Raw genomic sequence first — 16294 nt, forward strand, 5'->3', positions numbered from 1 at the left:
TACCTCATCCCCTCTGCCGTGTGTTCGTAGGCTCATTACCACAGTTACCACCAGACATTGAAACTTGCCGTGTCACTCTTACCAGGCTATGAACTGTTGGAACGCAGGAACTGAATTTATCTGTAGGGTCTGACGCAGTGCCAGCAATTGTAGCTCAATAAATATTCATTGAATAAATGAACAAAATTCTTATCATGCCTCCCTCCTTGGCCTGGACTGTTAGGTTATTTTTGTTAATTTAGCTCTAGTATGCAAATTCTAGTCTGACTTAGGTGAAATTTCTAAATTGATGTTAAGCCGTTGAAAATGTGCAATTTCTTATAGACGTTAGTATCCCTGACTGCTTTCCCTATTTATCCTCAGGGAGAATAGTTTGTCAATTTGCATAGAGAAGGGTACACAGTAATGGTGAGACTTAAAATAAGTTTTAGTATACAAAAACGTGTAATTTAATGTTATGAAACAACATACAGCATTTTGAAATTATATAACATATATTGAGAATATGTAATGGAATGCCCATCAAAGATTAGAACTTCAACACATTTGACTGACTCAAGGAGCATGGACTTGGAGGCATCAGACTATATGGTGGGTCCCTGAATGAAGGAAAAGGCAGGGCCTGGGAGAGTTCAGGGCTTCGGTAACTAATGAAGCATTTAGCAGCGGTCTGTTGTTGCATGGATTCTTCTCTGCAGATTCAGTATGAGCAGAGACTGGAGGAACAGGAGCAGTTACTTGCTTGCAAATTGAAGGAGGCAGCCCAGAACCAACAGGACAACTCCTCAAGGACTAAAGCACTGGAGAAGGAACTGGATGATGTTAAGGAAGCCCATCAGATCACCATAAGAAACCTTGAAGCTGAAATAGATGTTCTTAAACATCAGAATGCTGAATTGGAACTCAGGAAGACTGAGAAGGATGATAAAGATTTCCAGTCCATAGAGTTCCAGGTGGAACAGGCTCACTCTAAAGCTAAACTGGTCAGGCTCAATGAGGAGCTGGCTGCAAAGGGGAGAGAGATACAGGACCTTTCCAAAACTGTGGAGCGGCTGCAGAAGGAGAGGAGAAAGATGCTCTCTAACCAGCAGTCTAAAGCTCGAGAGGAAATGACTGCCAAAAGGGTGAAGAAAGATGGTCTGCACCCTGGCAAAGGAAATGCTGACTCCTCCGGAACCCTGGAGGGCAAACTTTACCAACCACATACTTTTACTGATTCTCACGTTTCAGAGGTTTTACAAGAAAACTGCAGATTGAAAAATGAAGTGGCGAGATTAACTGTGGAGGGGAATGAGCTGAAGATGAAATCTGAAGCTACAGTGAATCAATTTGAAAACACCATGAAAAGGTAAAAAAAAAAAAAAAAAAGTGAGTATGTAGAGACATAGAAAGAAAAATTTAAAAATCTTAAGATATATTTCCCCTGGGTATTTTGACCCTGAAATAAATTCACAAACCAAAATTTAAGAACCTGTACAACATGTCATTTCTTCTCCAGGAGATCTTCCATGACCCCGTGGTTCGAACCGGGTTCTTCCGCATTACAGGCAGATTCTTTACCATCTGAGGCACCAGGGAAGCCCCCTGAACCAAATTCACAAGCCAAATTTTAAGAAGCTGTATAACACAGCTAAGTGTAGATCTGTTTGAGGGTTGGATCTCCTACCTGTTGCAAGCTGAGATTCTCATGAACTGGAATCTTCATGTGAACCCCATCCTTCCTTCCCAGTCTTGTTTCTCTGCACATATCCAAATGGTGTTAGTAAGCTGACCCATCTCTACAGATTTATGGTTATGGTAGGCAGATGGCTGTCAGAAAACAGCTCTTGTTAAAATCAGTTGATATCATAAGAGGAAACGGTGCTCTTTTCCAAAATAACTCTTCAAATTAATCTTGTGATCACATCTGTTCATGCCTTGAAGAACTTCTGTACTTAATCCCTTTCTTTCTCAGAATCTCTAAGAACCATCTCCTTTCTCTCTCCTCTGAGCCTTTCCAGAGGCTTACATCTTTTTCACCCAATCAAACCAAGTTCTTGTCCTCTTTCTGCCTTTCAGGACCAGATTTCCCACAGGTCGCCTCTCCTTGTATTTCCCCCTGACTTGCTCTAAGCATGGTCTCGTCCTCACACTGTTGACGCTGGTCTCTGGAGAATGTTTCTCAGGCAATGGAGTTTTCTCCATTGACACTGCGGAGACAGTGTCGATTACACTGCCTTTCCTAAAAGGATGGCCAACCTAGATAGCATAATGAAAAGCAGAGACATTACTTTGCCAACAAAGGTCCGTCTAGTCAAGGCTATGGTTTTTCCAGTGGTCATGTATGGATGTGAGAGTTGGACTGTGAAGAAAGCTGAGTGCCGAAGAATTGATGCTTTTGAACTGTGGTGTTGGAGAAGACTCTTGAGAGTCCCTTGGACTGCAAGGAGATCCAACCAGTCCATTCTAAAGAAGATCAGCCCTGGGATTTCTTTGGAAGGAATGATGCTAAAGCTGAAACTCCAGTATTTTGGCCACCTCATGGGAAGAGTTGACTCATTGGAAAAGACTCTGATGCTGGGAGGGATTGGGGGCAGGAGGAGAAGGGGACGACAGAGGATGAGATGGCTGGATGGCATCACTGACTTGATGGACGTGAGTTTGAGTGCACTCCGGGAGTTGGTGATGGACAGGGAGGCCTGGCGTGCTGCGATGCATGGGGTCACAAAGAGTCAGACATGACTGAGCGACTGAACTGAACTGAACTTCCTCCCTTAATCTCCATGACATACCAGCTCTCACTAAAGCTCCTTTTCTGCTGCTTTTAGGTGACTCTTGAATCCTTTTCATTCTCCTGCCTCAAAAATCTGACTTTGTTACAAAGTTTTTGGCTTTTAACTGTCTATTCTCTGCTCCTCCTCCTTTGCTAAACTCATCCATTCTTTATGGCTTCTATGAACCTGACTCCTAGATTTTACTTTTCAAGTCTTATTTTCTTCCCTGAGTTCAGATGTTAAATCTGAAAATTTGTTGGATTATTCCTCTTGAAATTAGTAGTATTTCAATTTTTTTTTCTCTTTTTTACATGTAAAGTAATCCCTCCCTTCCAGCATCCCTGTCTCTGTCTGTGACCATACTTTTTCAATTTCCAGGCCCAGCTTTAGCACCTTTTTTCCTTGGGTTGACAGTCTGTTGGGTGCTTCCTTATAAGTGCTTATTTTGCTTTCCTACTCCTTTTATTAGTGTGGCCCGCTTGGTTTACTAGGCAGTTGGCCCACCCCGATCTCCCCAATTTCAGTTTCTGTCTCCCCTGATCATCTTGCTTAAAAATCATTAATATTCTTTAGTACTCCTGTGTCTGAACCACTGTCCTCCAGTGACTCCCAACTTTCCTCAAACGTCAGGACTAAATTTCTGTCCCTGGCATCTCAAGTCCCATCACCATTCTAATCCTGCTCTATCAGAGTTGTGTTACTTGCCAAGTTTCTTCCCTGCCTTTTGCTCATTCATGTTTCATTTTCTAGGAAAAATATTACCCAGAGCTGCTTAGAAATTTCCTGCTCCCACCTCCAACTCCTGTATAACTTATATACCAAGAAAGCACTGTCATACATCACCTTACAGCTTCTTGAGAACTGATGTAAGATTATACTTCTTTTGCAACTTGTAGGCAATAATAGGTCTGAATATGAAGTTCAATGTAAGGTTTAGAGTGTATAAAACATGTAGTTTAATGTTTGTGAAGCAACATATTAATTATGAAATTATATAACATATTGAGAATATATAACATTATGCCCTTCAGAGATTAGAATTTCAATACACTTGACTAGGGCTTCCCAGATGTCTCAATAGTAAAGAATTCACCTGCCACTCCAGGAGACACAGGTTCGATCCCTGGGTTGGGATATGCCCTGGAGAAGGCAACGGCAACCGACCTCAGTGTTCTTGCCCGGGAAATCCCACGGACAGAGGAGCCTGGCGGGCTATAATCCATGGGGTTGCAAAGAGTTGGACACAACTGAACACACACACATACTTGACTAAATTAAGGAACCCAGAGTTGGAAGCATGAGTAGTGAGTGCCTGAATGAAGGAAGAGAGAGGACCTGGCAGAGTGCAGGGAGAATAAGCAGAAGAAGCACCTAACAAATGCTTATTGATTGATAGGCAGCCACATCTGATTGAGCCATCATGGCAGTTGTATCACTTCCAAATTGAAACCTTGATTCTTTGTCCTGAATATGATAGTAGTAATGAAGCCAGTTGAAAAGAATCGTGTTGTTTAGTCATTCTGATGATGTTGTTTAGTCACATCTGACTCTTTGCGACCCCATGAACTGTAGCACACCAGGCTTCCCTGTCCTTCACTGTCTCCTGGAGTTTGCTCAGATTCATGTCCATTGAGTCGGTGATGCCATCCAACCATCTCATCCTCTGTCATCCCCTTCTCCTCCTGCCCTCCATCTTTCCCAGTATCAGGGTCTTTTCTACTGAGTCAGTTCTTCGCATCAGGTGGCCAAAGTATTGGAGCTTCAGCATAGGTCCTTCCAATGAATATTCAGGGTTGATTTCTTTTAAGATTGACTGGCTTGATTTCCTTGTTGTCCAAGAGACTCTGAAGTGTCTTCTCCAGCACCATAGTTTGAAAGCATCAGTTCTTCTGTGCTCAGCCTTCTTTATGGTCCAACTCTCACATCTATACAATACTACTGGAAAAACCATAGCTTTGACTATATGGACCTTTGTCAGCAAAGTGACATCTCCAAAGATAATTTAAAATTCAGGTTTTCCTGTAAATTTTCCTAGACATAATTTATAATTTTTTAGTGTCGTTAGTCTGTTTCTCAGACAGCTCTGAACTGGAGACGTGAAAAGTAACCTTTCTTCTTTTGGCTGTTTTTTACTATAGTTCAGTTATATCATGGGTACTTTAGACTTTTATGCTTGTCTTAGGACCCTAATAACAGTGTTTCAGTGAAGAAGTATTCATATAGTCAAATAAGCAACTGATATGTTTGTTTATAGTTTGGGAATTGCCGTATTAATAAGTATCAACAGTGATTGCTAAATATCTACTTTCAATAAAATTGTGTCATTTTTTAATAATTTTTCCAATAATAGAGGAAATGTTTATCTGTAAGAAATGTCCCGCTTTTTAGTCATAACTTTGCCATTTACTGAACTGCCACTGAATGCATAAATTTTGTCACAGAGACAAATGAGCAGTCTCTCACATTTAATGGTCCAATTAGGTTCAGACTACCTTATGTCCTAAGAATTACCATAAAGATCATTTTATTCGCACAACCTGGAGCTAGCCCTGAAGTTATGCGCGGGCCAAAAACTGGTGAGTGTTGCCTAGAGACAAAACATTTGAGAATCTAAAGAATTGGGACCATAAATCTGAATTTATCTTAAAAGGTAAAATAACGAGCTCTTTGCTATAAATCCAGACATTTAGAGCCTTTGTTTCTCTCAAAGTGCCCCAGGCTGGTGGTGGTGTCCAGCTCTGCTGGACTCAAACCCCAGCTCTACAATTTACTGACCTAGGACCCCAGACATATCACTCTTTCCTGCACTCAAGTTTGCCTTTATAAAATTGAGTAAATAAGAGCAAGCTCATGGAGTGACTGTAAGAATTCCTAGGCAGTAATGGCTAAAGCACCGAGCACAGTGCAGTAGATATGGTGCCTTCTCTCTGTTTGCTTCTTTACTCTCCAGGCTTCTTATACTGTTTATAGGCTAACTGAATTAGAGGTTGAAGAACCACTTTTATGTGTGGTTTTCTTTAATTTGCTGTAAAGGTTCAAGGAAGAAACTGCAGCACACATCACATCTCTCAAAGCATCTCATCAGAGGGAAGTAGAGAAACTCCTTTGCCAAAATGCAGTTGAGAATTCTTCTTCCAAAGTAGCTGAACTAAATCGTAAAATAGCAACTCAGGAGGTAGGTGACTTTAATAAACTTTGACTGTAATGTGATTTTTTTTTTTTAAGATCATTGCCAAAGTATCTGGAAGTACTTAACTTCACTGCTTGAGGTTGGTGATAGAAATGAGAAATTATCATTGCTTTTTTTTTTTTAATAGAAGTTGACACCCTTACCATACATGTGTTTAACTATTCAACTTTACTGTTATACATCTAAATAAGTGTTTTTGCAATTTTGTCCCTATATTTCTCAAATAGTCTTTCTCCTAATAGTGTAATAGTGGTTCAGGGATAAATTGAATGTGATTAGGACCTTAGTGCTTGAACCTGTGTTGAACCATCTCCCTTCACCCGAAGTCCAAACTGACAAGTCACTCTTCTTTCCTGTTTTTCATTAAATAATGTTTCCTAGCCGTTCAGGCGCGGGGGATAAAGTAATGAACAGAGACATGTACATAATTCTAGTCAATACGAAGCATAGTCATCTGAGAATCATGACAGGGCGTGTTGACAGTTCATCTGCATTTCCTCAAGGGTGTTGTCCTTGGATAGTATATATGTCAGCTTGTAATATTTACCAATGTCAACTATGTGGCCTGTCTTCTGTGGCTTTTGCAAGTTGAAGAAAAAACCATTAAAAGAGAACTTTCAACTTACTTTCAAATGAGGTATCTAAGAAAAAAGAAAAGAAAGCAAATATGGCAAAATACTAGCAGTGAATAATTCAAGTTGAAGAATATACGAATGTTCCATGTGCTCTTCATCTTTTTTGTAGGTTTTAATTCTAAAAACCAAGCTGGGTGGAGGGGGTGACTTCAAGAAATAATTGTCTCATGACCACCTCTCCCACCCATAATAATTTAACAGCATCTTAATTAAAAAGATATCCATCAGTTGTGGAAGTTTGAGCATGGACAAGATATGAGATATGAAATTATTGTAAATTTTCTTTTATGTAAAAACACTATTGTTAGATTCAGGCAATTTAAAAATAGGATCCTTTTAATTTTTTTAATACATACAAAGGTCATTAGTTCACTTTCCTATATTTTTCAAATGTTCATGGAAAAACTTGACTAACACAGTACTGCTAATATAATTTCCTAGGTACTTATAAAACATTTTCAAAATCAAGTCAATGAGCTGCAGAGTAAGCAAGAGTCTCTTGTAGTTTCTCAAGTTCGAGAAGAAATCCTACAGAAAGAGGTAAGAAATAGCCAAAGTATTGGGCTAACATAAGCTTCTCAGCCATTTCAATCATATAGTCCTGCATAATTTTTTAATTTAAATGTACAAATGGAGATAACTCAGAAATGTCTTATCATGTCAAGAAAATATTAATATTTCCCCAGATGAAGCTCAAATATCAATTAAATTATTTATGTTTGTATTTTCTAAGATTTTCTGAGGACTGGGGAAATGGGGCAGGTTTGGTTTGGTTGTTTTGATTTTTTAGGAGGTAAAATGGTATAGTTAAGGCCATTTCTGCAATAAGTAGTAAGATTATTTAATTTAGTTAAGAAAAAGGTAAGTAAATTATTATGAAAGTAATGCTGGATCATCAAGAACAATACCTTTACAGGAAATAGATCTTTCTGGAAACTCACCATTTTGATTACTTTAAGATCCTTTTGATTCTAGAAAGTATGAAAAATCAAACTGCATTCTATTCTTTGAAGCTTATACATCATTTTTTTAAAATTATTTGAGGGCTTATTAAATCACATGATAAAAGTGAAACTTACAACTAAATAGCATCATGGAAAGATTAACGTAAACTAGTCCACAGTCACACAACTCTCCACTTAAACACCGTGTTCTAGGAGTTGAAGGACTGTAGTTGAACACTGTATACTTTTCAGTGTTGAAAATATACATAAACTTTGTTGTATAAGTAATAAACTTACAGAACCTCACAGACCTGAAATAAAATTTTTAGGAAAACAGTAAAAGGAAATACGTGTTCATGTTTGCCAGATGAAGAGGAAGATCAATTTTGGTCAAGTTATCGTGTTCTTAGTTTGGAAATAGCTAAATATTTTGAAAATAGAAAAGCTGTAACACATGATTTCCAAGGCTATTTAACTAGAAGACTAAGGAAATCACTTCATTTCTTGAATAAAGCTAATGACAATCCGCCTTTTGATATGGACTGTACTTACAATAGCTGTTTTAACAGAGCTTATTTATTCCCACCTCTGATAACCCTCTAAAGGTCCTCTCTGATGGCCTGTATGTTATGAACCATTTCATCTCAGGCCAGTGGGAATATGAACCGTTCCTAGCCCGTATAAGCTCCAGGAGTTACTCCAAAACTGCCCCCAGCCAACACACTAGGTCGCCATAGAGCTCGTTCCGTTTGTTTCCCTTCTCTGATGAATTGTAGTCCTGCAGTGCTATTAGCCAGTGCTTGAAAATAGTTGTCTCGTATATTGACTGGATTCTCTGGTTGTTTAAGAAATGTGTTGCTGTTGCGTACTGCACCATGGCCTCGAGTGAAAGCACGCTGTGTATGTATCAAAAGTGGTGAATTCTGTTTTTTGACTGCTTGTTTTTAAAGCAGTTTCATAGAGCTATAAGAAAAAACTGAGTAATTTCAATTTTTTCAACATTGTTCAAGTCAGTTATTGGACCTTTTTAGGTTCCTTTGATAGTGTCATATTTACCCTGATTTTTTTGTAATCCTTGATTCCCACATTGATTATCTGTGCATTTGAGTCAGGTTTGCTTTGGCAGAGACGGTTCTTCACCCGTCAGCTCAGCTTGGGTTTCTGGGTGTGTCTGCTGGTCGTCTTGGCTGCGTAGGGCTTGCTCTCAGGGTCTATTTTTGGGCAGGGCCACTGCCTGAGCTCTGAAGTTGGGGCAAGAGGGATGCCACTGACTGAGTACAGTTGGGCGGGATTTCTGGTTTGATTTCCATACCTAAGTGAAGCTATTTCCTAGCCTGTATCCACAGTACCAGGGGTGGCTTATGATCACTGTATGGCTAAATATTTACTTGAACCTACATTTTATAATAGGAGTCAAAACTGTAATAATGATAGTTACTGTTTATTAAGGGTTTCCTATATATACTAGGCACTGTGTTAAGTGTTCTGTGTGGTTCTCACAATAACCCAAAAGAGTCGGTACTATTATTCCCATTTTATATACGAAGAAACTGATGGTAAGAAAAGTGAAATAACTTACCTGAGGTGGTGGTTGTTGTTCAGTCCCTAAGTCACGTCCAACTCTGTGTGACCCCATGAACTGCAGTACGCCAGGCTTCCCTGCCCTTCACTATCTCCCTGAGTTTGCTCAAGCTCACATCCATTGAGTCAGTGATGCTGTCCAACCATCTTATCCTCTGTTGCCCCCTTCTCCTCTTGCCCTCAATCTTTCCCAGCTAATGAGTTGTTTCTCTCATCAGGTGGCTAAAGTAACCTGAGGTTACCAGGCCATAACTAAAATACCAGCATAGGACTCAGGGCCTCTGGCTCCAGGTTCAAGGCTCTCAGTTACTTTACTTTTTCACCAGTCCCCTATCAGTGGACATTCAGGTTGTTGCCAAGTTTTTCTATAGTATTCAAGTAGCAAGAAGCATTTTTTTTAACCTCACACCTTTTTTTTTTTTTTTTTGAGGTGTTTGGATTATTTAGCAAATGGATATGATAAGAACTTTAGACAGTATACATTTTGGATGTTGTTTGGTCCCAGGGATATTGAGATTTGTGTGTGGGGGGGTGTGTGTGTGTGTTTTAAAGCAGGAAACACTTTTGATCATGCATCTTTCCTTATGTATCCAGTTGCCTCCAATGAACATATTCACTAAATTCACTAAAATATAAGAATTTTTTTAAAGACTCAACTTTAATTATACTCTTAAAGGTACTTTGTAAGAGGTACAAATGAAGGAAAGTTGTCTCTACTCTTTGTCTGGAACCAAATCTCTGAATTTATGTAATTTACAAATGTTGAATCTTTGAGAGGTGACTCCATTGATTTATTCATGGATAATTGTTAAGCACCCTCTGCTGTGCACAGCTGTAGGAGCTAGGAAAACTGAAGAGAACAAAGACAAAATCCCAGTTCTCATGGAGCTTATCTGGAGAAGGCAATGGCACCCCACTCCAGTACTCTTGCCTGGAAAATCACATGGACGGAAGAGGAGCCTGGTAGGCTGCAGTCCATAGGGTCGCAAAGAGTCGGACACAACTGAGCGACTTCACTTTCACTTTTCACTTTCATGCATTGGATAAGGAAATGGCAACCCACTCCAGTGTTCTTGCCTGGAGAATCCCAGGGACGGCAGAGCCTGGTGGGCTGCCATCTGTGGGGTCGCACAGAGTTGGACACGATTGAAGCGACTTAGCAGCAGCAGCAGCAGCAGCAGCATGGAGCTTATATTTTTTTTGGGTAATGAGACCATAAACAAATATAAGTTCTGATGAAAAAGGTCAACTGAGTCAACATTTATAAAGTACTTAGCATAGCACCTAGCCCACGATACTGCCATAACTCATTACTGCTTATCCTTTAAGACTCAGTTCAGACACAGCTGCCTCCGATTGAGAATCCTGCAGCCACCTCTCCTTCAGATTACGTGTCCCTCACTCAGCACCTTACTGTGCACTTATCTCTCCACCGCAGCATGTCATGTTAGAACTGTCATTCACTCACCTGCTCCTTGCTCTAGACTAGAACTTTCCTGGTGTACCCAGAATGGGTTACCTGTGGTCACAAGATGATGGTGACTGGAAAGGTGGTCTAAAAACAAACTCAGTCATTTTTCAATCATTAAGATGTTTGTAGAGGATGAAATGATACTTGACTAATACATATATGACAGTGCCTCTGACAGCTTTCTTAGTTCAATAATCATTGCTTGTTTTGTCTTGGGGGTAGTTTTTGTTGCAGGGGTTTGTTTTTTACAATTTTGTTTTCAGACAAGATTTTTTTGCCCAGCACTCAACACCATGGCATGGTATGTACAACATCTCCCCAACCTTTCTGTAAGTCATCCCCATTAAGGTCTGTTTGTTTATTTGGTCACTGGTGATATCCAGGATGGCCTACATTTAAACTATTTAGATTTGCCACTGATTTAATTTGCTTATATTTTCACATTTTTTAAACTAACGTCAGAAGAGTATATTGGTTCTTTTTTTTTTTTTTTAAGTATTATTGGTGTTTTTAGGTACTAGGTGGTTCCTTGTAAAACATGATTGATTGTTAACTTTATCCATTTTCATTTGCTTGTTAATTATTTTTCATTTTGATAACGGCAGGTTATCGTAATTATATGGTATAAAGAGTGCTATTGCTTTATGAAGTCCAATATAGAGATCCCTCATATCACCTCCATTTCACTCCCTGGTGCCATAAAAATTTCACCTTTGTTTTTTCTGGGCCATGACATGAAAAAGGAGGTACTATGCTAGACTGTCATCTCTCTGAGGACAGGGACTGGGCACTCTAGAGCCTAAGACACAGCCAGCACAGGAAGAGTTCACCACTTACTTATCTCTGTTTATATGTGCATGTTCACATGTGGAATGAATTATTATAAGTTATAAGATGATAAGAACTAGAAGAGAATTACAAATAGAACTATAGGAGGTTGACAAAAAAGGATTCATATTTATTCAACTCTCTGTGTGCTTTAAATGTATTATTTAATCCAAAAAGTAGTCACACTATTAACATATACTTTGTAGCAAGGCTGAATACATCAGAAAAAGTGCCCAACTTAATTTTGAACACTACAGCCAGCCTGCATAACTGGGAGGGAGAAAATGGTCTGATCATCTGGAACCTTTTCAAATGTGAGGTCAGTTCAGGGCTAGAATGAGCCTTTACTTTCTGGACCAAAGAAATGAAAGCTATTACTCTAACAACTCCAGATACCTTTGATGTTAACAAGAAGGCTCTGGTCTAAAGAAATTTTATACAAAGAATATGCAGTGAATGTTCTTACTTCTATTGATTGCCAGTGGAAAATGAATTATTTCCTTGTTATAATTTCCCATTTATTTTATATCTCTTTTTTTAAATATAAACGTATTTATTTTAATTGGAGGCTAATTACTTTACAGTATTGTAGTGGTTCTGCCATACATTGACATGAATGCCCCGTATCTCAACTTTAGATTACAAAACTTTTGGAAGAATTGAGAGAAGCCAAAGAAAATCATACACCGGAGATGAAACATTTTATGGTCTTAGAAAAGAAAATCAAACAGATGGAAATGAGACATGAGCAAAGAGAACAGGAGCTTCAGCAGGTAAATTAGTAAATAACATTTACATATTTGTACAGTTCTTCACATTTAAGTACTTCCAGTTTACTATGTTTTTGTCATCCCTAACAGATTACTTCTTTCAGAATGTTTTCATTATATATTGGTTTTATTATAGATAAATATATAGCTTTTAAGAGAAAATAAGACTAATTCTCAAATACCTGAAGATTGGTTTACCTTATATCTAGAAAAATAGAGAAACAACTTTTGTATTATGTTCTTAATTATTGATGAATGACTAAAAGAGAAGCATTTTACCCTGGGAATAGGACTCTTGGGAACCATGTAACACATTTAAGTCATTTCAATAAACAGCTCATACAGCTCTATATCAAAAAAGCAAAACAATCAAACATTGGCAGAAGATCTAAATAGATACTTCTTCAAAGAACATATTCAGATGGCCAAAAAGGAAAGAAAAGATGCTCAGCATCACTAATTACCAAAGAAATGCAAATCAAATCTACAGTGAGATAGCACCTCTTACCAGAATGGCCATGATGAAAAAGTGTACCAACAGTAAGTGCTGGAAAGGGTGTGGAGAAAAGGGGACTCTCATATACTGTTAGTGGAAATGTAAATTGGTACAACCACTCTGGAGAACAGTATGGAGGTTCCTTAAAAAACTAAACATTGAAATACCACATGACCCAGCAATCCCACTCCTGGGCATTTATCTGAAGAAAACCATAATTCGAAAAGCTACATGCACCCCTGTGTTCATTGCAGCACTATTTACAATAGCCAAGATAGGGAAGCAACCTAAATGTCCATCAACAGAGGAATGGATAAAGAAGATACGGTAAATACATACAATGGAATATTACTCAGCCATAAAAAAGAACAAAGTAATACCATTTGCAACAACATTGGTGAACCTAGAGATTATCATACCAAGTGAAGCAAGTCAGAGAAAGACATATATCTTACTATATTGCTTGTATGTGGAATCTAAAAAAATGATACAAATGAACATATTTATAAAACAGACTTTCAAAACCAAACGTATGGTTATCAAAGGGGAAATGTGATATAAGGGAGGGATAAATTAGGAGTTTGGGATTACCGTATGCACACCACTACATATATAACCAATAGGGACTACTGTATAGCACAGAGAATTCTACTCAGTATTCTATAGTAACCTATATAGGAAAAAAAAATTTTGAAAAAGAATATTTGTATATGTATAAGTGAATCACTTTCAGTACACCTGAAACTTAACACAGCATTATAAATCAACTACTCCAATAAAATTGCAAACTCAGAACTGAGAGCAGCTTCCAAATAGCAAGGAAAACCACAGGTTTAAAGGGTCCCTTTCACACATGACTGAAAATACTAAATTTCTTCCATAATTTCAATTCTGAAAAAAAAAAAAAAACAAGACCAAAAAAATATACTACCATGTAGCTTCTTACAAACATCTCTACTAATCTAGGAAGCAAGTCTCCACTAGAAAACGCAAAGGTTTCACTATATGTGGTGCTAGAGCAAACTTTTGACTTTTTTGTTCTGTTTTGTTTTCTGTTGGAGTAGTTGCTTTACAGTGTTGTGTTAGTTTCTGGTATACAGCAAAGTGATTCATTTATACATATACACATACTCTTTTTCAGATGCTAACTAAAGATAAAAATCATATCATCATCTTAAGCAGGGCTTCCAAGGTGGCACTAGTGGTGAAGAATCTTCCTGCCAGTGCAGGAGACACAAGAGACACAGGGTCAGTCCCTGGGTGAGAAGATGTCCTGGAGTAGAAACTAGCACCCCACTCCAGTATTCTTGCCTGGAAGATTTCATGGGCAGATGAGCCTGGCAGGCTACAGTCCATGGGACTGCAAAGAGTTGGACATGACTAAGCACGCGCGTGCACACACACACACACACCTCAATCAATATAGAAAAAACATTTAACACAAACACCCATTCTTGATAAAAAACTCAAAAAATTAGGTATAAAAATAATATACCTCAACATGATAAAGGCCATATATAACAGGACCACATGTGTGTGTGTTAGTCTCTCAGTCATGTCCGACTCTTTGTGACCTCATGGACTGTACCGCCAGACTCCTCTGTCCATGGAATTTTCCAGCCAAGAATACTGGAGTGGGTTGCCTTTCAGTTATCATCAAAATCAGTAGTGACAGGTTGGAAGCTTTTCTGCTAAGATCAGAAACAAGAGAAGAATGCTCATTCTCACACTCTTATTCACCATAGTATTAGAAGCCTTAGCCAGAGCAGTCAGGCAAAGGATGAAATTGTCTCTATTTGTGAATGACATTATTTTATATAAAGAAAATCCTAAAGACTCTACGTAAAAACTGCTGGTTAGCGAATTCAGTAAAGTTCTCTGATACCAAAATCAGTATACATAAGTCAGTAATGTTTCTATAAACTAACAACAAATTATCTGAAGAATAAAATAATTCCACTTTTAATAATATCAAGAAGAATAAAATACTTGGAAATAAATCTATCCAAGGATGTAAAAGATCTGTATGTTGGTAACTATAAGGCATTGATGAAAGAAATTAAACACAAAGGTATTCAGTGTTCATGATTCATAAGAATTGATACTGTAAAATGTCCAAAGCCATCTATAGATTCACTGTGATCTCTGTCAAGATTCCAATGGCATTTTTTATACTAACAGAAAAAGCATTATGAAATTTGTGTGGAACCATACAGACCAGGCAGAGTCAAAGCAATCCTAAGGTAGAACAACAAAACAGGAGGTATCTTCATTTCCTAATTTCAAACTATATTACAGAGCTGAAGTAATCAAAACAGTATGGTCCTGGCATTAAAAACAAACACATAGCCCAAAGGAATAGAATCTAGAACCAAGACATAAATCCACATATACATATTTGTTAAGGGAGCCAAGAATACTCAGTGGAGAAAAGACACTTTTCATTATAAATGGTTCTGGGGAAATGTAATATTTACATGCAAAAGACAAACTAGATCCCTGTCTTATACCATTCACAAAAATTACTCTAAATGGATTAAAGACCAGAAACCATAAAATTCTTAGAATAAAACACAGGGTAAAAGCTTGCTGATATGTGTCTTGTCATAGATCCCTTTTGGATGTGATACCTAAAGCACAAGCAACAAAAAAAAACAATAAACGGGACCACATCAAACTAAAAAAGCATCTGCACAAGCAAGGAGATAATCAACATGATGTAAAGGCAAGCTGTGACTCATACAACTCAATAGCAAAAAAAAAAAAAAACTAATTTAAAAAATGGGCAAGGGATCTGAACAGACATTGTTCCAAAGAAGATATTTAAATGCCCCACAGCTATATGAAAAGATGCTCAGTTCAGTTCAGTTCAGTCGCTCAGTCATGTCCGACTCTTCGAGACCCCATGAATTGCAGCACACCAGGCCTCCCTGTCCATCACCAACTCCTGGAGTTCACTCAGACTCACGTCCATCGAATCAGTGATGCCATCCAGCCATCTCATCCTCTGTTGTCCCCTTCTCCTCCTTCCCCCAATCCCTCCCAGCATCAGAGTCTTTTCCAATGAGTCAACTCTTCGCATGAGGTGGCCAGATTACTGGAGTTTCAGCTTTAGCATCATTCCCTCCAAAGAAATCCCAGGGCTGATCTCCTTCAGAATGGACTGGTTGGATCTCCTTGCAGTCCAAGGGACTCTCAAGAGTCTTCTCCAGCACCACAAATCAAAAGCCTCAATTCTTCAGCACTCAGCCTTCTTCACAGTCCAACTCTCACATCCATACATGACCACTGGAAAAACCATAGCCTTGACTAGACGGACCTTTGTGGGCAAAGTAATGTCTCTGCTTTTCAATATGCTATCTAGGTTGGTCATAACTTTCCTTCCAAGGAGTAAGCGTCTTTTAATTTGATGGCTGCAGTCACCATCTGCAGTGATGTTGGAGCCCAAAAAAATAAAGTCTGACACTGTTTCCACTGTTTTCCCATCTATTTCCCATGAAGTGATGGGATCGGATGCCATGATCTTCGTTTTCTGAATGTTGAGCTTTAAGCCAACTTTTTTACTCTCTACTTTCACTTTCATCAAGAGGCTTTTGAGTTCCTCTTCACTTTCTGCCATAAGGGTG

The 16294-nt window shown here is 38.5% G+C and overlaps 1 protein-coding gene across 2 annotated transcripts in view; it reads left to right on the forward strand.

Moving 5' to 3' along the window:
• Positions 1-16294, forward strand: part of CEP162 (centrosomal protein 162) — a 93695-nt gene that overhangs the window by 73577 nt on the left and 3824 nt on the right. For both annotated transcript variants that reach the window (XM_027551461.1, XM_027551462.1), the window contains exons 23-26: positions 699-1348; positions 5787-5928; positions 7020-7118; positions 12041-12175. In XM_027551461.1, the coding sequence (XP_027407262.1) occupies positions 699-1348; positions 5787-5928; positions 7020-7118; positions 12041-12175 (1026 nt within the window). The remainder of the gene's footprint in view (positions 1-698; positions 1349-5786; positions 5929-7019; positions 7119-12040; positions 12176-16294) is intronic.

The sequence above is a fragment of the Bos indicus x Bos taurus genome, chromosome 9 (assembly GCF_003369695.1).
Source record: "Bos indicus x Bos taurus breed Angus x Brahman F1 hybrid chromosome 9, Bos_hybrid_MaternalHap_v2.0, whole genome shotgun sequence".
Taxonomy (NCBI): Eukaryota; Metazoa; Chordata; class Mammalia; order Artiodactyla; family Bovidae; genus Bos; species Bos indicus x Bos taurus.